Source organism: Neodiprion virginianus, chromosome 6 (genome assembly GCF_021901495.1).
Source record: "Neodiprion virginianus isolate iyNeoVirg1 chromosome 6, iyNeoVirg1.1, whole genome shotgun sequence".
Lineage (NCBI taxonomy): Eukaryota > Metazoa > Arthropoda > Insecta > Hymenoptera > Diprionidae > Neodiprion > Neodiprion virginianus.
The window spans coordinates 30349526-30377073 of NC_060882.1; the positions used below are offsets into that span (position 1 = coordinate 30349526).

Below are 27548 nucleotides of genomic sequence, written 5' to 3' on the forward strand. Positions count from 1 at the left end.
CAGCTGAAATTTTTCTATTATCATGCAGTAATATACAGTAGAATCTCGATTATCCGAACCTCGATCATCCGAACCGTCAATTATCCGAACGATGACTTATTGTTAGTTTATCCGAACGCTCAATTGTCCGAACGTTGGCGCGAAAGATACATTGTTGCTCGCTGCCATCGCCGTCAGCAACAATGTATCTTTGCGAGAATCGCGGACATGCAAAAACGGGTTACAGCCGTTCGTCTATATAAAATTGACGATTTTATAAAAAAAAATATAAAAAAAGACATTCGACTTTACAGGTGTTTAAAATATATATGTCGGGGTGAAGCCTCGGAAAGGCGAAGAGGATGTAGGATTTCCAATTTGTGGATTGTTCATTATAGAAAGCGCGATGATCTCAACACGTCCGGTCAATTCGCTTGCTTTTCCGTGACTGTCGATTTCATCCAAGCGTTGTTATAAACAATTCATTTGTTTGTTCTATATTCAAAGCATGTTGAATAACGCTTGACGCTTGATACGGCGGACTCATTCAAAGTTCAAGTTTCCAATTCACTTGATGATGCATCCTCTTTATTCTTCTCCGACATGGCCATCCTGACAAATCACATGTCCCCATGTGAAGTGATCTGCAAGAAATTCAATTCTCCAGCAGTAAAAGTTCGTTTTAAATGAATTCAATCTTACTTTAATCATTTATATTGAACAGAAAACTTAAATTTCAGTTTCAATCCCACGCTTGACGCTTGATACGGCGGACTCATTCAAAGTTCAAGTTTCCAATTCACTTGATGATGCATCCTCTTTATTCTTCTCCGACATATATATATATATTTCAACGTTAATACGTATGTCAAATTTTAATACATATGTATGTACTGTTTTTATGTAAAAACGTGTTGTTCATGATCTCGTCTCAAAAAACCCACGTTTCGATTATCCGAACTAGTCTCGGTCCCAATTGGTTCGGATAATCGAGGTTCTACTGAAGAGTATGAATATTTGCCGCGAACGTTCTGCGAAATCTAGCTATAAAATTTTGGATTTCTTTTTATTCGAATTCTAAGAAAGATGAAATTTATAGTGTAGCTATTCCGATTGGGTTAATTTTACAAAAGTATGAACGGTAAATGTTTATTTACAAAAAAAAAAAGTACTTATTCGACTGTAACTGTATCATGTGACATAAGACAATCTTAGCAGATTAACGCATCATCGATAATGACGTTTTCTATGTAAAGAGAAACAATTAACCACAGAGTGAATAAACGCTGCGGATTAGTTTAATCGGCGTTCCGAAGAAAGATTTATTAGGCGTAGTTTGCAGATTACGAAAAATTGCTCATGGATATAGATTATCAGATATCACGCAAATTGGAAATGTCATAATTAGTCGTCGGATTGTTTGACGTTTCGAGATACACTACAACATCCTCCGACTAAACTGCTTACGAATTTCTTACAAGCTTATCGCGATAAAATCTTCGGTCTGCGACTGAAAGGCGAAAGATGTAGAAAAAAAATTTACCTACAAAATTTTTAAAACCTACTTGGCGCCTATCATTTCGTAGTAAAACTCAATAAAAGATTAGAAATTGGTTTTAGCATAAATAGTAGTACATTACAATATACGTCGCGTATCTGTACTTACAAAATCTGTATATAAACATAAAATGTCCTAACTACGAGGTATTAACAGTTATCATATGAATATAGGAATATTTAATTTTACCGAACACATCCAATATGTATGTTGTACTCACGATTACAGTTTTAACAAAACATAAATGAAAATTCAGTCGAACTGTACGGTTTGCCAAAACATACCTGGCTGCGTTCGAAACATAGAACATACATCATGCTTCTAATTAAAGCGATGTTCGCTCTAATCATTTGAACCATCATGGTATGTACATACATACGTACGTACACATACAGCTTTTACTAAAGTATATGTATACCAAGCGTGCTCGTTATACTACATATTACGATTGCTAAATGGCTGAAAGCGCATTTTCTACCTACATTTATTTGTGTTTTTTTCATCTTCTTCAAATTTTATATCACATGTGTTGTATACCCATGTGTTTTAGAATATTCGTAGTGGCACATGATATTATACCTATTGGCACATGGCGAAAAACGAGAATTAATATTCAGAGGACGTCTCCAGATGGTCTTACGAATAGTTTCATGAGGTCGAAAAAAAGTTCCTATTTCCGGAAGACGTCGCAAAGATGTGTCGTTTCTTTGGGGAATCATAACACGGAACACGATACTTTCCGGACATTTTTCCCTTTTTTGCTATATGAATAGCAAGCCGCAGCGCGGTATTAACTATCGCGCAATATTCAAAAAATTGGGATCGTTGATATGTGCCTGGCATGATTAATAAAAATTCAATTCTCTAGATATGACATGTTTCATCGGAAACTTGGAGGGTTTTCTGCTCATCGCGGGAAGTCAGAACAAGGTGAAATGTATCTGGCGGCAGAGCGACGCACCCTGGTGTGAGGTGAGCTTTTAAATTTTCGGAAGTGACCCCTTCGGCGGCTGCGACGTTGTAGTTGGAAAAAATCGCGGCCACAGTAGCGAACGTAAACGTTTGAACAAGTCGCTGCCCTACGCAAGTCCTCTGGCCAGTAGAAAATGGGAGGAAGTGAGCGGGTTTGATTAACCTCCATGAACCTCTTTCCGGATCCTTCGACTGGGCCAAGAAACGTTCAGGGTTAAAATTTTCCGCCCCTAAGCCCCAGTACGCCTCTCCGAAGTTAAGCTCGTAATTGTTGAGGAAAACAACGGTGTCCTTGCTGATCGCATACCCGTCGACCTCCGTGTCCCGCGTAGCGACGTGAGGAACTATCGGGGAGCTCGAGATCCTCAAAGTCTCCCACATAACGGCCTCCGTGTAGGGCATCTGGGGCTTGTCGGCAAGATCCGCAAGCCGGTGATTTCGTCGTTGTCGAGCGGCGTCGCATTCCGCTTGAATCCTTGCCTGGACCTCGGGATGTCTGACGACGTGAGCCAGAACCAGCATGACCAGATTGCCTATGGCCGAATGCCCGCCCAGGAAGTCCTCGAGCTCGAAGATTACGTGGTCCCAGGACAGGCTCGTGTCCGGAGAGTCGAGGTGGAGGAGTAGCTCGTCGGTGAAATCCCGGGGGACCTCGTTCTTCGGATCCAGCCTCGAACGGCGCACGTTTACGATCTTCTCGAGGATGAAAGAGCGGATATCCGTTGCCCAAGTCCTCAAGCGGTTCATGTGATTTTCGTAAAAAGGGCTCAACCACGGGAGAAAGTCGATCGCGTGACCTTGGTTAATTTCCCAGAATATTTCATCGAATATTCGCACCGTTCTCCGGAATTCCGGATCCGCGTAGTTGAACCAAGAGGAGCACATGTACCTCGTAAACATGTTGGCGACAGCGGCCAGCAGCAGCGGCTTTAGTGGCTCCTCGCCCCGCCGCACCGATATAGCCTCATCGGCACCGAGGACGTCGATCAAACGATTAGTCTCTATCGATGCTACTCGGTCTATATCACCTTGTTGCGCACTTCCGCTACGAGGCGAACAGTAACTGCGGGCCAATGCGCGACGGGTTTTTTGTAACTCTGACCAGTCGCACAATGCGAGCGCTGAAATGAAAAGAGATCACGCTAATGGGTGATAAGGTGACAAAGTGTAGGGAAACGCGGGGCAAGATTAGAAAAAACGAAAGTGCTCAAAGAAAAAACCTGGAGAGCGGGGCAAAACCGATCGTTCCCAAAAAAATTTACATGTACGCACAAATTTGTAATGGGCTGAGGGGAGTATTGAAGAATTTTAACAGGCCAGGCGTTTTTTAAACGAAGCAGATGTTATAATATTTAAAATACACGGAAAAATTACATTGACCATATAATCCCGATATTTCTGACTTAATTGGCCGACAAACGAGAGTACTTGGGGATTAATTTTGGTTTTGATCCATAATTTATGTCTTAAGTAAGAGAATCTCTTGGTTTTTTTATGTTTTCAAGTCGGACCTCGTCCAAGTGAATGAGATAAACAATCAAATTTTACGTTCCGTTTTTTCAAATATCTCGATAGGAGTTTGAGATATGGAAATTTACATAAACAACTTTTTATAGATCTTGATAAGATACGTAATATCGCTTCGTTTTTTTTCTATGAATGGCATACACCTGTGATGTCCCAGTTGAAAACATTCTCTATAAGTCTGTCCTTGCGAACATAAACATAAACTATTAGGTTGTCTTACTTGAGAAATAATGAAACTATCGATTAAAACAAAGATCATCCACTGGAAAGTTCGTTGGTCGGTTATCTCTATGCTACCAATAAGCGTCTTTTTATATAAATCACAGATTTGTTGCCTCCAATTCATTTTTAAAATGCAATAGATTGTGCTTTAAATATCAAAAATGAAGTCGATAATACTGTCAAGCTCTTGTATACTATTATGTACTTGGCAACTTTTTTATACCGGTATCATTTTGCGTGAAAAATGATTCATCAACGATACAAGCTCAAAATATGACATAGAGATTTGCACAGTATTCTTTCCATTTTTTAGCAGAGAATTCAATTCTAAATTTATTGTAACATACGCGAGTAGAAATCAACTATACTGACAAAGGATTGTATGGATGCTAATTAGTTGAAAAAATTTGTACAAAAAACCGAAAAATGGATGTCTAGGCTGCTTGATGTTATAAAAGGCGCGGTGAACTGACCAGAACTATAAAGACATTCGTAAATATCGCAGTCGCGTACAATGAATAACATTGACAACGATTCGAAATATGCTGTCATGGCTATGCCGAGTCAATGACTCACGCACAACGCCATGTCGCTTAACTGCAACGCGAGCATTTTCCATTTGACTCCAGAAGCTCAGAAGCATATTCGTTATTTGGAAAAGGGAGAACTTGCTTGACTTGCTTATGTGAAACGTTGAAATATTTTATAGCAGGTATAATTTATAATGCAAATACCGATAGCAAAATTTTAGCATCAGCGAATGAATCGTTGTTGATGAAGTTGTAAAAATCGCGCCACACCAATCGTCCCTTTGGAATGATGACAAATATGCCAAATCTGTTTGGTCGTCGACTAAGTTTGAAATTTCATTCGCAATATTGCTCTTAACGTCGTAGGTCGTCCAACGGAATTGTTACCGAAGAATATTAGAAGATAAGTAACAGAAAAATATAATACGTAAGAAGATTCGCAATAAACGAGTACAAAAGTAATATGGTACACGCGACGTGTTTGCGAGAGCCTTTTGTTTTTCTATCTTTAAATATGGTTTTCTTCTCTAAGTTGACACTAGCATAATTAAGTTGTTTCAAGTACCTGTCCTGTATCTTTTTTTTTTTTGTTTACTTCGTATCGCATTTTGTAATTCGATATGGTTTCTGAATTACGCATGTAACATCGTACGACGCATGGGTACAAAATTATTATGGTTATAAATAAAATTTACCTAGCCTAATAAACGAGTGCGATAGGTGCTGCAACGGACGTGATGTCTAGGTCCTTGATTATCCTTCACTAAGATTCTCTTCTGACGTATACGTAATTACATCTACATCTCCGCTTTCGCTCGAGCAATTCGCGGAACTCTTACGTGCGATGTCCGCCAAACTATCCCGCGTCTTGTGAAATGTAAAAGCATGTATATATATATATATATATATATACATATATATATGCGTGTGCGTGCAACCAGAGACTAGTTGAGCATTCCGTTGATAGCAAGCAAGTATATCGCATAATTGTTACAAACATTTACATAGGTCTGATAGTCAATATTTCTCAGACAAATGAAATTAGAGAGAAGTACCAAAAATTAAGTGACTGACATCTATGGAGTAGATGAATCATTCCCCGTCAAACCGATTTTCAAATTTCACAAAAATACGTGAAAACGTCTTTTTTGTAGAAATAAATTTTTCCAGATTTTCGCAGAATCTTAGTAATAATATTTTCTAACTCACGTGGGGTAGAAGGATTTGAAAAAACGGCAAACCTTTGGAGCACGGTGACGTTCAAACGCTTATATCTCCGGACCTATTCGTCGTACGGCTGGGTCCTGATAGGGCTCGTTTCAAAGCTATATATAGCGAGATTCACGTACAAGACGTGTATTTAGTTGAGGGTTTCATCATTATCTACACTAAATATAATTAGTTTTGTCGTTTCTTCGAATTCTTCAATCCTATATAAATCCGAAAATATTAACGCTAAAATTCTAAAAACATTAGGGAAATTCCATTTCGACAAAAACAACATATTCAAGAACTCTGGTGAAATTCGAAAATGTCGATACAGATTTTGGCTCAAAAGTGTGCGGTTTTGTACAGAACTACTCAGGTATAATTTAGCAGCTCGTGCACAGAAATTACAATTTTTAAACCGTATACGAGAATTCAAAGACGGCCGAATTGAGATCACGCGACAAATGCGTTTAACGTGTGCTTCTATACCTCGATGCCTAGCATCAAAACTCTGAACAATTTTTTTGAAAGTATAAAGAACGTACGTCCCGAGATGCTAACCTTATAAAACGCGGTGTGTGTTATAATATTCAGCGATCTGATTCTATTGGAGTTCGAATTCCGCATAGCGATAAAGAGATCGGATTTCTAACACCAAGGTGGCAAAAAATAAACCGTATGGTCTTAATTTCTTCTTTGCTCTTTCTACGTTATACTTATGTATAGGAATTTGGTTTACCACAGCGTTGATTAACTGCGACATAAAAGATGTTGCATGTAGATTAAAGCTCACAGTTATTGCGGTCACCGCCAAATAATTCGTGGAACCGAAGAAAGTTTGGCCGACCACCGAAATCCTTGCCCCTAGTGACCAAGACTTCCTTGATGAGGCGGTAACTGCTGACGACGACGCATCTGAAGGATCCCAGCTTGAGGGTGTAGATTTCGCCGTACTTGCGGCTCATCTCAGTGAATGCTTGAAAAGGTCCGCCTGGTCCTCCCAGCAAGTGAAGACAACCGAGAAACGGCAGTCCCGACGGGCCGTTGAGTGTTTTTTGCTTTCTTGAACCCGTCTTCACCGTGCGAGTTTTGAGTTTCCGAATTACCGATTCACGTGCAGTATCGACTGTATTTTTATGAACGTTGCCGGTATAGTCTGAGGCAGAATTTTCACCGTCACTAAGACCACTGCCCTTGCTGTTGTTGCCCACGCACCTATTGCGGCAAAGTTTGTTATCGGCACGCGATGTCGATGCCCGCCGAGCAATCGGTTGTTCCGATTTTGAGTAACACTCAATTCCAAGTAGAATCCTCGCAATTGCCGTTTGAATCAACGTAAAAATAAAGGACAACACGCGCCACATCCACTTGCACAAGATTTCTGGGGCCATAGTACAGGGTTCTGCCTTTTGTCTGACAATTAATCGGAGAATCAATGATCGTTTTGTGTCACCTTTGGTGGCTATAACTGTACACATATATAATCGTAGCTATCGAAAACGACGAAAACCGCGCACACTTTCCGAACCATTGAGGCTTGCAATTCCACTGCTAGGATTATCAAACACCGACGTCAACCGAAGAGGTGCCGTTTACGAGCGTGTATAAGTGACGTATCAGTATGTACGAGGAACTCAGAGCCCGATGAGGCGGCTATTCGAGGCGTGGATACGGACGATTTTTTCTAAATCGCCCACCCACCACCAGAGAAGAAAGGATTCTCCTTGATTTTCCTCGGCTGGGAAGTCGAATTTTCATACCACAAACAGTTTTTACAACTTCTTAACTTGCTAATATTCAGGACCTTCGAAAAAGATTTTTGACTTCCAACAACCCGGCAATCCACCATACCGCACCAAACACTCGAGTGATACTACGTTACAAAGTCGGTATACAGCGTTTGTGGTGTGAAACAGTGTTGGGATTCAAGGTGTCTTTTGCGCTGATTTTGACCTTCCCCTTCTTCACCGAGTTATGATTACAGTTACGGTTACACCGTGTGAAAAGATAAACAAACAATCTTAGACCGCTACGTCTACTGTTAGCAGCTTAATAGCGCTGTCCAAGAAAACGTACCTGAAGCAATGTTTTCCTCGGGCTACGTACAATATTATTGTCAACGTACACATTTCTGAACATTGATACATCGGGACGAAGACGGTATGGTTGGATTAGAAGCAGAATCCACAAATGTCGGCTGGCTACTACATATATCTATACCTAGATGTGAGACCTCTGAACTTGGGACAGTGGTTTTACGTTTTCCATGCCTGGAACCAGGCCAGACTGAAAAGCATCGTTATGATTTTTCGTACTCTTCTTTGCAGTGAAAGACAACGACCCAAGCCAGGAACACGCCTGTATAATAGGGCTGTTCAGTATCGAAAATTTTTTTACTGGTTTTCTGCAAGAATTTTTTAATCGGTGCACACGGTATATCGGAATACCGTTGTACCGGTGAAAACCGATATATCGTTCCGTCAGTAAAAACCGTAATTTCAACAACAACAAAAAATATCGGCGAGCATTCAAATTCCGATACCTGTTGAACATAGAAGTATTAATATACGTGTTTACACTACTAATCGTATGCCTTGACGTATGGGTATATCTCATCAAGCAATTCCACGCAAACAAAGCTCCATTAAATTCAATGATCAGGAACATAAACGTCTCCGATATTTAAAGACGTCGGTATTTCGGTATCGCTGTGTTGAGGGCTCGTGCTCATACCGTCGTATATTGCAAGGAGATTATACCAAAATACGGACAGCTCTATGGTGTATACCTGATATGATGGAAATACTCATAGGGTACGGCCAATTACAAATGCCCGCTTGAAAACAATAATGTCCGCGTTTTCAAACGTATATATATATATATCTCTGCTGCTGAGGGAAAACGCTCTAAAAATTTCTCTGATAATATTCGATTTCAAGAACACGTACGTTACAGAAAAGATTCAGGTACAACTGAGAATTCCACATCGTAAATAAGGTGAATTTTCGACGAAGCTTAATTGTTTTCACAGAGTAAAAACGAACGGTGTGAAATCCTCGCAAGCTATCACCCGTACGATCGTTGGTTGTTCGCGGAGATGTCGCGCCCTACCGGAGCCTGCAGAGTAAAGTTTTTCTCCGTAATCCGTTTCGCTCCCCCGTTCTCGCGGCACATACACTGTGACACACGGCAGTGCGGATGCGGCACGCATGCAAGAACGTCGTCGTCTTTCTCATCCCTTTCACCCCACCCTTCGGTCAATTGATCAGGCTAGCCACGGATCTCGAATCGGTTCGAACCTTTGCAGTCTCCGATCTTCAAGCGAGCGTAGATGTGCAACGGGGCGCATGCACCTGCCACGCGGGCAACACCTCGCTTAGTACATACGTAGGTAAAATTACTATACGGGAATGGTGTATCAAATTGCACAGCGGCGTACACGTCTAGCGAGACGTACTCGATGCACAAGTACAGGTATTATTGGAACGAAGTTCCTTATCGCTCGTTCACCGTAGGGGCTAGGCGGAAAAAAACGACACCAGAAAACCGACACTTTTTGGCTATAGTGCTCGTTTGCTATAGTGCGCGCGATCTCCCTCTCTCTCTCTCTCTCTATTCCAGCGTGTGCGCGCGCTCTCTCTCTCTGTCTCAGCGCTTGGGGTGGGAGACGGCAGCAGCGGTCTCTCTCACTCACAGCGCACGACTATACTTCGCCCCTCTTTCTCTCTCCTACAGCGTACAACTATACTTTGGGCCGCAGCGCGCTCTCTCACAGCGTACGTCTATACTTTGCCTCTCTTTCTTTCTCATAGCTTTCCCACTTTCTCTCTCTCTCTCTCACACAGCGCTCGGAAAGAAAACAAGCGGCATCAGTATAGCGTCTCTTTTTATATCTTTCAAAAACACATTCGTACGATTTTATTACCATTCCTTCATATATTTGATTTTTCATTTAATTATTCTTCAATTAAACGTTCTTAATTTATTCAATGAGCAGTAATATAGCGTAAGGAACTTCGTTCGTACCGGCTGTCCCATGACAGCTCTCATGTTTTTTTACGTATCTACGTTTATATGCGTGCAAACTACTCATACCCATATGACCACGCCTGTTTATCATCCACTTATATGCACCGCATCAACTTAACACTTCGCAGAATATTGATGTCAGCAAAAGATCAAAGACTCGGCTCAACTACCTGCCCCGCCCGCCTTTTTCGCGTCATTCTCTTTGAGAACTCCACCACTGCTTGGGAATGGTGAGTAATAATTGCCTCCTACAATATTATAACCACTGATTGAAATTCTGTTAAATCTTTGCCTTGCCTAACGCACTACCGTGCCTTTTTCTCCCTTACAATTCGCGCATCGCCGCATACGGTAACGCTTCGTACAATTTCATTTATGGAGAATGAATCGTTGAAATATATACGGTTCTCTGCAACCCTACTTACAATGATTATCGGTGTATAGGTACTACTTGTTCAAAATCCTTTCGCAATTACTTTTGAATTTGCATTCAGAGTATAAAAACGCTCACGACTGACAGTTCAGAGTTTTTATACCGTATATAACTTACTTATAATGTAAAGAGGCTGCGAAGTAACAATGAAAATTGTGTGCTTGCTTCGCAAATTGGGAAAAAAATTTTGAGGAAATTGTGATATCCGTGCTGTCGAGAATTCAATGTTAAAATGAATGTGTGCAGTATAACGTGGATCTTTATCGTAGCACGTATTTATTAGACGCAGAAATCGTAGAAAATGAGATACGAATGATCAAAATGGGTCGATAATCATTTAACGAAGCTAAAATCCAGGAGTGCACTTCCGGAAAGTGTTACTGTGCGAAAAATCGCCAAAGATTTTCCTCTGTTTGAAGAATGCTTTTTTTACAACTTTCTGTCCACACGAAATGCATACTGTGCACAGTGGTATTGTGCAACTCATCACTCGATGATGGCATTCACTTGTGTCATATTATATCACATAATGCTTGTGTCCAAGTAAGTTAATGCCGTTACGAGAATTACTTACCCATCAAGGTGTAATATGTGTAAAAAACGTGCGACCCGAGCAATGTGTAATGCCTTTCGAAATTAATGAGTCTCTTTCCGCCATTCCCGAACAATAGTTAATTGGAATAATTTTAACAGGTCGGCGGTAGCGCCTGATTGAAATTTTGTTCTTATCAGTTTAATGACAAAACGGCCAACGCAGTAGCCGATGTATGGTATAGCACGCTTTACCCGCCAAATGGTTTTCGTTCAGAATTTACATTTCTTTTCAATCTTCTAAAGGTGCACACAACGTAACTAGCCCAACATTAGACATCATTTATCGCGAATGTTGATATTTTTTGTCCAACGCGATGAGCTGGATGAGCGAGGAGTTCTATAAAATATAGCGCACTGCGGCAGTGTCGAATTTCCCAACTGTTTTTCTAACGTGAAATTTTGCTACGACATAGAGAATTTTTACCTAAAATTTCAAGATCCTGATGTAATTACCTATATTCAGTGCATGCAATTTTTGTGACAAGTTGTACCATTTCTATTCAATAACTAATAGTACGAACCAAGATTTTCATAAAAATTATAGTAGTAACCCATTCCAAGGGCACGTACGTCGAAACGGTAACGGTTATACCTATAGTATCATTACTATTACTGTACTTCGTGTCGTGTAATGTCAGCATAGAAAAGTTTTTAGCCGCGCTGTGTCTTTACTAAACTTACAGATGACTCGACCACTACGCGAAGCAGGTATTTTTTTTTTTCCCAAGGTTTGATAGGAAAAATATAAATCTACGTTTAAATATGTGTTAAAGATGTAAAGAATGTTATCCTTGGACCTGTTTCGTCGCTGAACGTCCGGCGGTATAAAACGGTCGAAAAAACGTCGGGAATTGTGGCAACCGGTACGCCATTTGCGGGTTGGTAGGTAGAGGCATACGCCTATTAAAGGCAGAATCAGTCAAGTTCAGGGACTTCCAGTTTCTTACGCGGTCCTCCGCATTTCTCCCCACTTCCTCCGGCTCTTTGTAAGCCAGTCTCTCCGTCCGCCCCCTACTCTCCACCCGCAGCCAAAGGACGCCTGGTAATCTACTTGAGGTTGATCAGCTGACATTTACCTCACCAAACATACCTGTTCGGCCGCCTCGCGGGAGGGAAACATTAGCAGGAACTGTTTAGGAACGGCACTATGCCGGAGGTTAGTCAAGGATCAAGACAGCGTCGACGATTTACGGCCAACGTTGCCACGGGACCATTCCCACACCCAATTATGTTTCAATACCCGATAGAAATGCAGAATATTTCGCCAATCGAGCACCCGTTGAGAGACACCCCAGTGACAAGTAGATCGCAATTATAACCGAGAAATTCGACGCGGAATATCGCACCGGAACCCCCCCCCCCCCCCCCCCGCCGTCATTTCACAAGCGATACAGATTCTCGTCTGGCACCAAGCTCGCTTTCAGATTTCGAATCCGCGACAACGGCAGTCATATCAGCGAACTATGACCTCTCGTTTGCGCGACGGGCAGAAAGATCACGAGATTTAGCGGACATCTTTTATAAATGGAATTTGCAACTTACGGGAGTACGTAGAACCAGCGGGTGGGAAACTTGGATGGATCAATATTTGGATCAATATTTGGAATGACCGATATATCGAGGTTTGAAACGTGCGAAAATAAAATAATGAAAGATGAATTGTTGGAAAATCAAGATCAAGATTTCGAACAATTCATCTTTCATTACTTTATTTTCGCATGTTTGAAATTTCGGAATATTGATCCATCCAAGTTTTGACCCCCACCCGAACTAGCGACGAGGACTTTTCAGTCCGTCTCGAGGAATGTCGTCGACTGCCGGAACTAACTGATACGGAGGTGGTGAATTCGCTGACGCTGTTATTTTCTGGAGTGGCCTCAGGTTGAACAGAGAAACAGGGATGCTCCAGAATTTTGATACCGTTCTCCGACGCGTGACCATAGCTGAATTTTTGGTTTGCGAGTCAAAATTCCGACTCCCGGTAGTATATATCTTTTCTTTTGGTATTATCGAGACTTAATTGTGTCTGGGGGATTAGGTTTTTGACGCGCATAGCGAGTCACCCCTCGTATAGTTTAGGGAACCGCGCAAACAGCATCGTTGCGCATATCTTCTGTGATATTCTTAATCTCGTTCGATTTAGTTTTCGCTAGATAGCAAGTAAGGTAATGTAAGTTAGTCTAAGCGATTGGCAGCTTGCATTACGACTTGAGTTGGATTTTGTGAGACACCGGTAGTGCCAATTCGCTAAACTAGCTTATTTCTCTTTGATTTCAGTTACTTTTCGATTACGCTAGATATTAAATTCTTCTGTTGTTAGCTCGACAAGTCTTGTGCTCGTGCTTGCGCTCGGCATACCTTAGTTTTTCTCATTCTCTCGTTGTTTATTTTGTGAATTTCAATTAAAGCGCAAGTACTTTAAATTTATTTCTCTCTGTTTTCTTTGTCTTGTTCTCTGTTTCCCTCAACTCATCCAGCCCCCTCTCCACAATACTCTCTTAGCCGGAGCTGTCGCGAAAGAGTCGATTAACCAGAAGCGTATCGAAAAATCGGGGTAGCAATACATGTGGCGCCCAAAAAAATAATTCGCGACGTAAACATCTAATTTGGGGTAATCGCGAATGCCAAATTATTGCACGCCATAGCTGGCGGCCGTGTAGTACAGTGTCGAAAACGATACTACTCGTACCCTTAACCCCGATGTATTATACGAAGCCCATTGATGCGACTACTGCCATCGGGTTTTGCTTGAAACCCGCATAGTCGCATGGTAGCAGATTGTCTCTCAGACGAGGAGCTATATGTATAGTATAGTATAGTATACGATAGTTTTTATAACAGGCGAATGAAAAGTGGTGACTACGTGGTAATTTTGTGGGACGCGAGCGGTCAATTTCTTCTCCCCAGGAACGAAAGTGAAGTAATTGTAGACTGCGCCTGCGCGAACCTACCTTTACAACACCGAGATGAAATTGGGTACTTTTGTTCCGCTCAACTGCTACGCAAAGCCCACCTTTTCATGCACGTGTGATAAAAATTGATGTTTGTATCGTAATACTCGCTTGCTACACCCAACGAGTGTTCCAGAGAGCTTAAACAGCGCTTAACAGCTACAATTAGTGACACGGCATCATCGTCCTTCTTTGCATAATCGATTGCTTGCTAGAAATTATGAAATATATTCTGCAGTTTAGACAACAACAAATCGCACGACATCATTCGATGCTTGAGAGCTGTACCTATATAAATATAAATTACAGGCGGGGTTGCCCGGTTCCCAAACACCACCCGAAATTTCATTTCAGTTTTAGCAAGAGCCCTATAGATTACCTTGATTAATGAACTTGGGAATAAATTTTACGCGAAATTCGTAATCCATCCCCTATATCTGAACATTCACAATGCGCGGCTGAATCCGGTCGACCGGTCAACGGACTTGCCTCCATCTTGCGTCTTGTTTTCGCGAGGGGATACTCAGATTTGAAAATAATACACATAGTCCAGGAAACAGGTATTTTTTCATGTCACGGCGTGCTGAAAGGATGCGACCTGCGGATTCTGGTAACGATTATAGCCCACATGAACGCCTACTACTTTCCAACCAAAGATTTGAGTTTCGAAATGTTTCACACGCGTTTAAAGTTTTGAAAAACAGGTCTTCTACTAGGATCTCATAAACTATTAATTGTGCAGAAAAAAAGTTGAATAACTTTTTGCAGGTCTTAGAAAGACAAACAATTTCCTTTTTGGAAAATTAAAATCGGTCTGTTAGTTCTCTTGTAGAGAAATAAAAACCGGCTGAAATGGCCATTTCTTAATTAACTAATTATGAGTCCAATAATGCATGTATGGCTTTAGAAATCTCGGAAAATATGTCTCTTAGGGCACTCGAGAAGCTCGCAAAACCGGGGCTCCATCGGATAAACAGTTTGTGAGAAAAGCTATTTGTTATGAAAAAACCGACTTTTTTTTTTGCAAGGAATTTGCAGAGCCGCAGAGCGTCGTACAGCAATTTGATTAGCGGATTTTTAATCGAGAAGGATCCTATTACCATGTACACTTAGGGGCGAAATGATTTTTTATTATTAAGTTGGTGAAAAATGGCTCCAAAACGAGGGTATGTTTTTCAGCCATAAACAAATGAAATTTCATCGCCAATTTTTACGTAACAGGGCTACGATTAGTCTCACTCGAAAGCTGTTATTTTTTGACGAATTTACAAAAAAAAAAAAAAATTGTCAATAGTCAATTAGGGAGGGAGATAATTTTTTTTTTTTTCACTAATTATTGCACCGCCGGTTTTAAACATAGAGGGCTAAAAATTGGACACGATACGGGAAAGGGTTCGTACTAACCGACAATAAATTCTGGTAGCAGTTGCTCATGAATTTGTTCATCCGCTTTGCGGTCAACTCAGTGATAAAATACAGGACCGCGTATGGCGGTGGAGTGGGTGAAGCCATCTCGGCCGGCACGCGCTCGCGCTCAAACTGGATTCGCGCGTTCAAATTCCATGAACTTTGAATATCTCAAGAATAAATTAACATGTCCGTTTCTTTCTTTTTTTAAACCCGAATAACTTTTTCCGCTGATCAAGAATTTGTTAAAAAAAATATTTTAAAAAATGATTTTCCGTTCCAAATTTGTTTATATACATTTTTTTTTTCTCTTTTTTTACCATTAGTTTATTTATTTTTTTATTTCACCTGAATTAAATCATATTGACGTCATATGCTTTGATTACAGAACTCGGAAAAAAAAAGATCAGCTAAAAATACATTGTTATTGCAGTACGCGTCTCTTCGTTTTGGAAAAAAATCGACAAAATAAGGGACATAACGTAAAATAAGGACAAAATAAGGTTTGAAATAATTATGAAACGTTTTTATAAGTTACAATGGCCTATTTATTATGAGAATACGTTACGAATAATATCAGAATAAGAGATAAAAAACGTTGGAAAAAAGTCAAACACATTCAGACACGTTTTTTTCTTCATTTTTACGAATGTTACAATATTCTTATATTTAATGTACTAAACAATAGCTACAGACATTTTTACTTAAATATTAACAATACTTTCTTAAACATACAATTCTTTACAATCAATATTTACAAGTCTACGTATTCTACGCTGTTCGCTCGAGTTCTTTTTATTGGCACCTCTAGTTCATCCATATGATGACAGCAGCAATGATAGTCAAATAGAATTTAAGGACGAGATCAAAGATGATTTAAGTGACGAGAGTGATGATGAACCAGAGGTGCCAATAAAAAGAACTCGAGCGAACAGCGTAGAATACGTAGACTTGTAAATATTGATTGTAAAGAATTGTATGTTTAAGAAAGTATTGTTAATATTTAAGTAAAAATGTCTGTAGCTATTGTTTAGTACATTAAATATAAGAATATTGTAACATTCGTAAAAATGAAGAAAAAAACGTGTCTGAATGTGTTTGACTTTTTTCCAACGTTTTTTATCTCTTATTCTGATATTATTCGTAACGTATTCTCATAATAAATAGGCCATTGTAACTTATAAAAACGTTTCATAATTATTTCAAACCTTATTTTGTCCTTATTTTACGTTATGTCCCTTATTTTGTCGATTTTTTTCCAAAACGAAGAGACGCGTACTGCAATAACAATGTATTTTTAGCTGATCTTTTTTTTTCCGAGTTCTGTAATCAAAGCATATGACGTCAATATGATTTAATTCAGGTGAAATAAAAAAATAAATAAACTAATGGTAAAAAAAGAGAAAAAAAAAATGTATATAAACAAATTTGGAACGGAAAATCATTTTTTAAAATATTTTTTTTAACAAATTCTTGATCAGCGGAAAAAGTTATTCGGGTTTAAAAAAAGAAAGAAACGGACATGTTAATTTATTCTTGAGATATTCAAAGTTCATGGAATTTGAACGCGCGAATCCAGTTTGAGCGCGAGCGCGTGCCGGCCGAGATGGCTTCACCCACTCCACCGCCATACGCGGTCCTGTATTTTATCACTGAGTTGACCGCAAAGCGGATGAACAAATTCATGAGCAACTGCTACCAGAATTTATTGTCGGTTAGTACGAACCCTTTCCCGTATCGTGTCCAATTTTTAGCCCTCTATGTTTAAAACCGGCGGTGCAATAATTAGTGAAAAAAAAAAAAATTATCTCCCTCCCTAATTGACTATTGACAATTTTTTTTTTTTTTTGTAAATTCGTCAAAAAATAACAGCTTTCGAGTGAGACTAATCGTAGCCCTGTTACGTAAAAATTGGCGATGAAATTTCATTTGTTTATGGCTGAAAAACATACCCTCGTTTTGGAGCCATTTTTCACCAACTTAATAATAAAAAATCATTTCGCCCCTAAGTGTACATGGTAATAGGATCCTTCTCGATTAAAAATCCGCTAATCAAATTGCTGTACGACGCTCTGCGGCTCTGCAAATTCCTTGCAAAAAAAAAAGTCGGTTTTTTCATAACAAATAGCTTTTCTCACAAACTGTTTATCCGATGGAGCCCCGGTTTTGCGAGCTTCTCGAGTGCCCTAAGAGACATATTTTCCGAGATTTCTAAAGCCATACATGCATTATTGGACTCATAATTAGTTAATTAAGAAATGGCCATTTCAGCCGGTTTTTATTTCTCTACAAGAGAACTAACAGACCGATTTTAATTTTCCAAAAAGGAAATTGTTTGTCTTTCTAAGACCTGCAAAAAGTTATTCAACTTTTTTTCTGCACAATTAATAGTTTATGAGATCCTAGTAGAAGACCTGTTTTTCAAAACTTTAAACGCGTGTAAAAAATTTCGAAACTCAAATCTTTGGTTGGAAAGTAGTAGGCGTTCACGTGGGCTATTATCGATATCAGAATCCGCAGGTCTCATCCTTTCTGCACGCCGTGACATAAAACTGCCCTTTTTTCTACCCGTTTCCTGGACTAACAGGTTTATACCTATGTGATATAACACGCGGTGGGTTGAAAATGGTAAACTGCTATAGACGGGCAATAGATGAATCTCATTCAGTTGACGGAAGATCGATCGAGATGATAAAGAATCCCTTATAGGTTGAAGATATTCGGTTTTGGATTATAGATCACGAATCTTGGATCTTGAATAATGCGTTCCGGATACCAGAGGACATCAGCGGTCAACAGAAGACTATGCATAGTTAATAGTGAATAGTAATGGAGTAACGGTGGAAAAACCAGTTGCCGGAAAGAAACACTGTACGCGAGCCCGATTCTGTATATCGATTCGTATGATAAATGTATGCATGATCGGGGATTGTAGGGAATCACAAATGTGGATTCAGTGAATAAAATACATTCCAATATTGGCTTGGCGTCAGAACACCCCACCATTCTGCAATCCCCGCCACTTTCTCGCTTGCCTCTGCGGATAGATCGAGGATAAGCCGATGGTTCTCTTAAGATACGAACAAATTTGTTTTATTTCGCCAAGCGCGACGTATCGTCGTATCAAATACGGCGATCCTGTTACACATGTAAGGACTATAGGCGGGGATTATCACAATATATACTACATAAAATCTTTACATAAGGTTCGGTACACTTGCGCTTATGCTACCGGTGTGACTTGATTTTGTGATGTACACTACAATATCTCTACTCGACATACCCTCAAAATCGCTCCATATAAAGGATGTAGAAGTGTCGGAGTTTTCCAGTTGTAAAGAATTAAACACACGCCTCGGGACTGCTTTCGTAGCATCGTGAACTCCACCATTCCCAAGTTCCGTGTCACTGATTCTCTCTTTTTTCTAATCATCTTGGATTAAGCAATTGATATTACCTCTTCAGTGCACGCGATTTCTATAGTCTTCGCCTGGCCAGGTTTCAATTTTTTTACCCACGAGCGGTCTTTTCCCGCGCCGGTATGCGTTCGCGTATAGTTGGATTTTACTCGACGCGGTATAATAATTGACACTCTCTGCTGTAGAATAACGAGTGATACTACCTTCAAAGATAAGATGGCAGTCGTCTGGTGGATAGTGAGTGCCGTAACATCCGCGCTCATTCTAATTTACCTGGCATTCTTCTGGAAGATCAATTGGATCAAGGTAAGAACGATAGAAACAACGAGTTGTGCCAAGTGCTTTAGAAAATGTTTGATTCGTTATAATCGGAACAAAGTGAAGATAATTTATCTGCGCATAAGAGAGATTAACGCAAATATCTTTATTCACAACACTCCAATAAGGATTTGACGGAAAATGACGCGAAGAGGTCTTGGCTCAACAAGCGATTAGGTGATGGTAAGAGTGGAGGTGGTTCGAGGAACAAGAACAGAAAAGTAGGTCACCTACCCCCGGTGTATCCGAACGGATGGTTCGCGCTCTTGGAAAGCTCGCATTTGAAACGTGGCGAAGCCAAGCACATCTCAGCTCTTGGACAGAACTTTGCAGTTTTTAGGTATGGGTACATTCATCCTTCATTTTGATGAAAAACCTATAATATGTAAGGAAATACAAGGGAAACGAACATCACACGGATTATCAATATAAAATATTTAATCAATCCTAGAACGCAAAAGGGAACTGTTAGCGTACTGGATGCTTATTGCCCACACCTAGGCGCGAACATGGGAGAGGGTGGCAGAGTTCGAGGAGATTGTCTCGAATGTCCCTTTCACGGCTGGCTTTTCAGAGGAGCCGACGGTCGATGCCAGGACATACCATACTCGGACAAAGGTATTCAATTCGCGTACATAAACACAGTAATCGATTTCTGTAAGTCGTAAAAAAAAAAGAAGAAAAATAACAATAATAATACCAATAGGTTCCGTGACACGACAGCGTTTGTTCCTCTACACCCGTTAGAATTTGAAGTCTCAAATCCCTCAATTTACATTTTCCCAGAATATTTGATCTACGAACCACGATGCGTATACGATTTTCAATTTCCAAAATGCCACTATACTGCAGTAATCCTATCTAAACTTTGTTACATATTTAGCTTCTTTACGATCTCCGCATCGATACGAATCGTGCGTCCCAGCTTTGAAATCTCCACCCTATGACATGTTCTTTTGAATTTTTTATAGTGCCAGAATTCGCGAAAACCAAGGCGTGGGATTGCTGCGAAGTCAACCAATTGATCTTCGTTTGGCATCACGCAGAGAACGCAAAGCCAAGCTGGCGGCCGCAAGCCCTCGGAGAAATATCTGACGGGAGGTGGCGTTATCACGGAAGAAACGAGTTCATTGTCAACAGTCATATACAGGTGCGTAGCAAATTGCTCACTGAATGTTACATCACAGTGACAAAAACAATGCCAACTTAGTTTTCTTCCCCTACATCTAGCGATAAAATACACTTCGCGGTGGCCGTAAATAGATACGTTTTGTCGCTACAAATGCTTTTGCCGATAAGCCGCTTTTTGTTAAACCACAAAATGTATCGTTCGACAACATATTGTCAGTATTGCAACTTGGTATGATTTCCTCAAAAAATCTCGCCATCAACTAGCAGTACTCTGATAATCTTGCCTCTCAGTTGTACTATTGGGTTAATGACACATACACTACGTACCTACACGTTTTACTTTTAGCACTAGCAGCTCTGTCCGAAAAACCCCATCCTTCACCCATATACCTTTTTTCCTTTGTCTGTCTAACTTTACGTTCCACGGTTATTGACGCAGAATCCACAGTTGTTACTTTGCACACTAACTAACAGGTGTAATTTCATTGCGGAATAATTTGAGTAAGGACAAGTGTCTTAACGTCTTGTTAGCTGTGATAACACAGGCATCGATTACTCTACATACAACTCATAACAATTGCAATCAATTTTCGTATTTCAACCATCACCAGGAAATACCGGAAAACGGAGCTGACTGGGCTCACCTTAGCGCTGTTCACGGTCCTTCGATTCTACTAAGCGAGCGTGTACCGTGGCTTGCACGTCACAGCTGGACGGGAGCGGAATGGACGTCGCACGTATCGCCGCCGCAAGAGCGAACAATGGCAAAGGAGGAGGAAGCAGGAAAGGCACAGGCTGAAGAGGAATGTGGGGCTGAGGTTGACAATGCACCGGAAACCGACCCCAACGTATCGCGAGAAAATGTAGCAGGCACGGGGAAGTTCGAAAACGGTGGTGGCAAGATTAGCAAGGATAAAACGGCGAGCGGCAACAAGTCGCACAAGGCGATAATGCGGTTACGTCACAGCTTGATCCTCTTCGAACGCATCCCAATCCTGGAACTTGACGTTCGAGCCGAACAGATAGGACCCGGTTACGTGGAACTGCTCGTGCAAAGCAGCATGGGGCCGATGTGCATTCTGCAAACTGTCACGCCGCTGGAGCCACTAATGCAACGCGTTACACATCTAATGTTCGCACCCCCCCTGCTTGCGCCGCTCGCTACTCTGGTACTGTTTGGCGAAAGCGTAATGTTCGAGCGGGATGTTGCCGTCTGGAATCACAAGCGTTTCGAGCAAAGGCCCCTTTTGGTTCGTGAGGATCGATCGATTCTTGCCTACCGCCGGTGGTACGCGCAGTTCTATTCACCCCACAGTCCGACCTATCAGTCCACCACGCGATCGCTGCAATGGTAATTTTTCATTTTTCCAATCACACACATATTCAGACACGTCGCCGACGACCATTTTTCCTGTATATCAACATTCAGTCAGTTTCTCCGGACTGATATCATTTCAGCGGAGTCGATGTGATTGGCCGAATACTCCGAAATTTTGCCCATGCTAAATTTTTTTTTCTTTTTTTCCAACTGTCGCGGTTATAAATAGATTATGGAAAATATAAGTGTCCGGAACGACGTGTCACATTAAAAATTAAATATCATTAGAATAGTACTCCATGAAACAGTATTTAAGCATAAATAGTACTGATTATAGTAGTCTGAAACGCTCTCCTCCTTCCCACTTTCCATCGCTGCACCGCAAACCCCGCGAGAACGAGTCGAATAATCTGGAAATTCGTTGTTTTTAAGAAACATACCACGGGATGCTTGTAAATAAAAACAGCTGCTGTATTTGTGAATTTATGTTATTATAAGACCAAGATAGTTCATTTGATTAAGTTTGCTTGGAAATTGCCAACGGAATCATGAGTGTCTTGCATTCCATAAATATAATATTGGTTCAGCGGAATTGTCACTAATAACACTGTACATAAATAACAGTAATTCTATCGCGAAAAACTACATACAACAGTAGAAATTCGTTGACATAATAAATAAGAACGCAGATTATTACCCAGAAATTGTGCTATATAAATTCATTCGCTGCTTACAAATATTCAACTTCCCTTTCACCGTGTGTATTATTAGTTATCACAGAATTCTTATCTTATTATTAATTAATTCTACAGCTTAAGCATGTTAGAGTTATTTGAAAACAATTGTTTGTCTTCAATTGTTATATTCCATCCCCCAAATCTGTTCGTTCTAGTATAAGGTTAAATGCTTTGAAGTCTGGGCACTAGAAAAATATCTAAAATAAGACTGCGCGACGTACGCACGGGAGTAAGTTCTACAACTAGTAGAAAACATTGTAAAGAGATTATTTTCAATAACGTATGGGTGTACAAGACTGAAGAAGAACTTATTGTCTCACAACTGCAATGGAGCCTACTCGGCATAAAAGTATTATCGAGATACGATCGAGATGAACTTTGAAATGTTTCGAGACCATTGTCGAGTATGAGATTAAAGAAAGAACTGCAATTCCCATTGTTGATTTAAGAGTGTACCGATCATACGGTCCAGTCAAAGAGCTGTCCAGACAGAAATATGATATAACAATGGTTTGGACATGCAACTGAAGTCAATCGAGTTGAATTTTGTTGAAACAATATTCCCTTGACATGGAAAAAATACAAAAACCGTAGGTAAACTTCAGATACAACACAGCACAATTATTGATGATTTTGAAAAGATCACGTTATTGCATCATTTTTACAATGAAGCAAACTGTATCCGTTGATAGATTTTAATGAATTAGAGCTGATCTTCTTCATAAATGAAATCTTTACATACCAACAGTCATATTTTGTATTCAACTTCTCCGTTACTGAAGAAAAAAAGTAAACAAAAAAAAATAAAACACGATTAGCGAAATCATTGTAAATGATCAATAGTACACCAATGCCATAATAAAAAATACTAGATTCTTATCCAAAATGTGATTATCCAGATTTTTAGAGAATTTATTTACGAACAAAGTGAACCGTAGTTAATTGTAATCGATCTAACGATGCGAATTTTTTCATTGTACAAATGATTCAGTAAAGGAGATCTTTATGAAGTCATCAATAATTGTGCTACTGTAGCTGAAATTGCCGGTTTTCTTAATTTTTCCTACATTATGGAAATTTTGTTTCAACTAAATCCAACTCGATTAACTTCAATTGCACTTTCAATTCTCCATTACATTATATGTCTATCTTGACAACTCTTCCACTGGACTGTACGCTTGGTACACACTTAAAGTGTTGGACAGATGGCACACATGATTTCACAACAGTCGTTCACAGGTGTTTCACGAATTACCATATTACTTCAGGGTTTTCACTGCCAAAAAGAAATCAGTGAGATTTGGGTAAAAAATTAGCTTCTACGGAACATTAAGCAAATGTCTTTATAAATTTCTAAAAATATATTGTTATTTTTGGAATTGTTGATTTCGTTTCAGGTGTAAAATTTTTCTCAAATTTAATTCAATTCAAAATTGATTAGAGTTTCCTCTGAAACCTCATGGATCTCGCTAGGGAAGTTTACGACAACGATTTTTGTATCTATATATCATATTCAAATAAATGAAATGAACTGAAATCACTGAATAGAATTCAGTTCAATCAAACAAAAATGTAGAATTTGCTCTCCTGAATTAATTTAGAGTCAAGAGGAATGGCGAATAATCGTTAATCAATTCATAGAGTTGATCAAAATTCTTGTTTAGCAGCAGGCTTTAGGAATTAACTCTGAATAAAGAAAGAGCGTGAACCAAAATGAATCTTGAGTGATAATGTTTTGTTGTCTAAGGGCAAAACAAAACATTATTGGGCGAAATCATGGCCGATGGGAGAGAGCCTTTTTTCCATTTTGACGTTAAACACCAAATGAAAACTGAGACGATTAAAGATTGTGTAACCTCGTACAATGAAAAAAAGCATAGATTCTGTCCTTCTTGTAAAAATTTAATACTACGAATTGCGCTATTTGGTTGCTGAATACTCAGTAATGCATTTCAAGCATGTGCATTCATACAAAAATAAATATCAATTTGACATCAATTTAATATGAGATTCGCTAACAATCAAACGTGATCAACGATAGCTATTGCGTTTTAGTTTGACATTGACATTAGGAATATTTACATATATTAAGGCCGTAGCTGAAGTCAAATTCGCTTGTACTGTTTACTCAAAAGCAGTTACATGGATGTTAGCTTGGAAGAATTTTTTCGTGCTATATTGACATAGCTAGAGCCTTATAGACTATCTGTTTTGTTAGTTTAGTAGGTAATTTTTATATCCGCGATGACTACGCAAGAATTTCTTCAAAGAAGATACCAGATCAGTTGGTTGCATAACAACGGAAACGTCGAGTCCGACACCTCCAAGACGTTCTCGAGCGTCTTCTCCTTGGCCCAGTATGTTTAATGGCCGACCATTTACTTCCGTCAATGTCCAATTTACGAAAGTTCCCGCTGGCATGGATGGATCAGCCGCAAGAGCTGCAGGTGGCAATCCAGAAGTCAATGCCATACCTCCAACCCCGATCACTTCGTTGCCCTGTAACTCGAGCCCAAATCCATGACTGTCAGTTTCGCGATCGCTCCCCCTAATCAAAGTCATTGTTCGACCCTGCGGGAGCCTCCTGACGATCATCTCTACCTGTACAAGATGGGTTACGTGTCAATTGAAGTGTCTGACGCAAAAATTTACAAGTCAAGTTGATAGTAGAATAAAAACAAGGCTGAAGTTAGTGACGATAACATGACAAAACATCATGGAATAAATCTTTGTACAATTTTAGTACAACTTTCAAGGAGTTGGCTTTTCAAAATATGAACATGTCTTCTTTATTTTAATTTACAAACTGAATTTCAAACAATTTAGAAAGTAACCATGTTCTTAAACATGCATCATTAATCTAACGTTACCAACGTCAACCTCATGAATAGACCGTCAAGATTTGATTATTTACAATGGATATTAAAAAAGTTGTCAGCTTACATATGGTGTTGTACAATTCTTGAGAATATCACGTGCAGACGTCGCACTGTGCACAGGACTTCCAGCTAAACTGAGCACCTGATCCCCGATATGCAGCACATTGTAAAGCATTGGCTGCTCACGTTGTTTCCATCCAGCAATCCTGCAAGTAAAACATATGAAACTATGGACAAAAGAACATGGTAACATCAGCACATTCTAATATCTATTGCAGTCTTCGATCAAATCCGTTAACTTTTACTAAACCGTTAACTTCTCCTGTATGACAAATATATGAGTCTACATTTATACCAGACTGTCCCAAATGTGTCAACAAAAGCAATGTTGTCCTTGCAATCTCTTCTTCTCAGCTGTAATCTGACTCCAGCGCGGTGGCCGATTTCTCTTTTGAGTTGAAGTACCTGTTGCTCCCTCAATGTCAGCTGTCTACCGTTTCCTTCTCTCGTCACAGCCCTGTGAGTTCCACTTTGTTGCGGTCGAGAAACTGGAGCTAAACTTCTATATTCTCTCAGAGCTGCATAATGCCTGCTCTCTGCCGATTCTGGACTGTTATTGCTTTCGATCAATCTGCCAGGTGTGATCGGAGAATGAGAGGATGCCAAAAATAGGCTCTCGTAACTGGAGTTATTATTTTCAATATTTGAGACATTCTCACTGTGTCTATCTTGGTGTCCTCCAGGTATAAATCTAGGCTGAGTAGATGGCTCCCTACCATTATGCCCTGGTATATTATCAAAGGTAAAGACATTTGGCACACTTTCAGACACTGGATATTGATTTATGGTAGCTGAGTTCTCCTCATGATTCAGTTGATTTGTCTGGTTTGCCGGTAAACGAATAGAACCGACACGAGCAATTTCAGTTTGATTTTCTGTGTTGGCTGAGTCGGAATTTGTTAAAGGAACGTGAACTTGTACTTCAAGTGATGGGGGTGGACGAGGTGGCAGGGGTAGGGGACTGGTCGGATCCCTGGTAGGGCGCCTTTCAGCTCCGGGTCCTTTGGAATAGAAATTTTCCTTGGGGCTCAGAATTTTCATCTCAGTTAATTTTCTACTAACAGTTTGTACCCAGTCGTACATATCCTGATAGGTTGGAGCTGCTAGCCGTAGGACCCTCTGGTCAGAAAAGTTGACACAGAATTCAAAATCTTGCTGTTCGGTAGCACAAAGTGTTGGTGATAAATGAAGAATGTTTTGTAAGGATGAATTCCAAAGAAATGAATGTTTGGCTGCCTGTTTTTGGTTGTTGTAGCCTTCAAAATAAGGCTCGACATCGTCATGGATACAAAAAACTACCCAAAATCTCGCGGCTTCTCTTTCCACCGTCTCCGTGCGTCGCAGCCACCCATTTTTGTGAATTTCTCTAAACACAATGCTTCCATTGGAATCTTCCATTTGCAGAGCATTAATGGTACCAAATTTGTTTGCCCATAGAAAAACTATTTACATTTAAGCCTAATAAATAGAAACAATGAACTTCATAATGTATGGGTCTTGAAAATATTTACTTTTTATACAATATTAACAATAGATCTTTTCCATCTGTTCACAGATTTAGATGTTCTTATGACAAAAGTCTCGAAATAAGATTCTAAAATGAAATTAAAATATTAAATGACTTAACTTCTTAGACCCAGTATATGGTCTAAGATTAACTTGACGCATTACAACTTGAGATCACTTGACATGCGATGATTCACAGCACGGAGACTAGAGCAAAGGAGTCCCCACGAAGTGATACTACTCTGAACATCTGATCCAGCATCAAAAATCCGCACATAAGGCTTGTGCTGGCTGACGCTGAACGGCGCTGATATTGCAAAGATTCAACGAGTGGTGGGAAAACGGAAGCGATTTCCACGCAATTTCATTTCGGCCACGATAGGCGTTTATATGCATAGGTGTGTGTGTGTGTGCTGTGTGTATATATGTATATACATATTTATATATATAGTGTCAATTCATACCAACTTCACTTCGGAACTTTACCATGACAGCGCTGCTTTCGATGAGATCTACACTACTTAAGCGACAAATTTTAGACGAATTTTTCATATGTTCCACAGTAGAGATAAGTCTCCTTTACTCTCGTTTCCATGATTAATGGACTTGACTTTACCATGAACCTGCATACCAAGTCTGATTGTGGTAAATTTGACTTACAGAAAAAGTGCGCATTGACTGCAAATTTCGTAGACTTCAGCCAATGGAAACGCTAGAAGACTAGGGAAACTGCAATCAGTTGCGACGTCCTAACGAACGCTTCCGGACA

At 39.9% G+C, this 27548-nt stretch overlaps 3 protein-coding genes across 6 annotated transcripts; 1 reads left to right on the forward strand and 2 right to left on the reverse strand.

Moving 5' to 3' along the window:
• Positions 1–820: 820 nt before the first annotated feature.
• On the reverse strand, positions 821–7877 carry LOC124307219 (cytochrome P450 307a1-like). The gene is made up of 2 exons (XM_046768725.1): positions 6791–7877; positions 821–3630 (listed from the first exon to the last, which is right to left on the reverse strand). The coding sequence occupies exons 1-2, from the start codon at positions 7473–7475 to the stop codon at positions 2402–2404; spliced, it is 1914 nt and encodes a 637-aa protein (XP_046624681.1). The 5' UTR covers positions 7476–7877; the 3' UTR covers positions 821–2401.
• Positions 7878–9322: 1445 nt separating this feature from the next.
• LOC124307222 (cholesterol 7-desaturase nvd) lies at positions 9323–23605 on the forward strand. Of its 3 annotated transcripts, XM_046768732.1 has the most exons (7): positions 9323–9471; positions 10155–10256; positions 19016–19136; positions 19277–19488; positions 19600–19766; positions 20120–20298; positions 20891–23605. In XM_046768732.1, the coding sequence occupies exons 3-7, from the start codon at positions 19047–19049 to the stop codon at positions 21632–21634; spliced, it is 1392 nt and encodes a 463-aa protein (XP_046624688.1). In that variant the 5' UTR covers positions 9323–9471; positions 10155–10256; positions 19016–19046; the 3' UTR covers positions 21635–23605. The 3 variants fall into 3 exon arrangements, with proteins under 3 accessions (XP_046624688.1, XP_046624689.1, XP_046624687.1); XM_046768733.1 differs by lacking the exons at positions 9323–9471; positions 10155–10256 and adding an exon at positions 18472–18560; XM_046768731.1 differs by lacking the exons at positions 9323–9471; positions 10155–10256 and having other exon boundaries at positions 18643–19136.
• Positions 22070–27045, reverse strand: LOC124307220 (uncharacterized). Of its 2 annotated transcripts, none has more exons than XM_046768727.1 (3): positions 25569–27045; positions 25278–25419; positions 22070–24833 (listed from the first exon to the last, which is right to left on the reverse strand). In XM_046768727.1, exons 1-3 carry the CDS (start codon positions 26669–26671, stop codon positions 24549–24551), a joined length of 1530 nt encoding a protein of 509 aa, XP_046624683.1. In that variant the 5' UTR covers positions 26672–27045; the 3' UTR covers positions 22070–24548. The 2 variants fall into 2 exon arrangements, with proteins under 2 accessions (XP_046624683.1, XP_046624682.1); XM_046768726.1 differs by having other exon boundaries at positions 22070–24935; positions 25569–27039.
• Positions 27046–27548: the final 503 nt, after the last annotated feature.

Excerpts from the sequence above, each read along its gene's own strand:
- LOC124307222 (XM_046768732.1), top strand. The coding sequence starts at position 19,047 with ATGGCAGTCGTCTGGTGGATAGTGAGTGCCGTAACATCCGCGCTCATT. Across the intron at positions 19,489-19,599 it reads CAGAACTTTGCAGTTTTTAG|AACGCAAAAGGGAACTGTTA; the intron begins GTATGGGTACAT and ends AATCAATCCTAG. Across the intron at positions 19,767-20,119 it reads CATACCATACTCGGACAAAG|TGCCAGAATTCGCGAAAACC; the intron begins GTATTCAATTCG and ends AATTTTTTATAG.
- LOC124307219 (XM_046768725.1), bottom strand. The coding sequence starts at position 7,475 with ATGTGTACAGTTATAGCCACCAAAGGTGACACAAAACGATCATTGATT. Across the intron at positions 3,631-6,790 it reads TGGCGGTGACCGCAATAACT|CGCTCGCATTGTGCGACTGG; the intron begins GTGAGCTTTAAT and ends TTTTCATTTCAG.
- LOC124307220 (XM_046768726.1), bottom strand. The coding sequence starts at position 26,671 with ATGGAAGATTCCAATGGAAGCATTGTGTTTAGAGAAATTCACAAAAAT. Across the intron at positions 25,420-25,568 it reads GACACATTTGGGACAGTCTG|GATTGCTGGATGGAAACAAC; the intron begins GTATAAATGTAG and ends TTTTACTTGCAG. Across the intron at positions 24,936-25,277 it reads AGAATTGTACAACACCATAT|GTAGAGATGATCGTCAGGAG; the intron begins GTAAGCTGACAA and ends CATCTTGTACAG.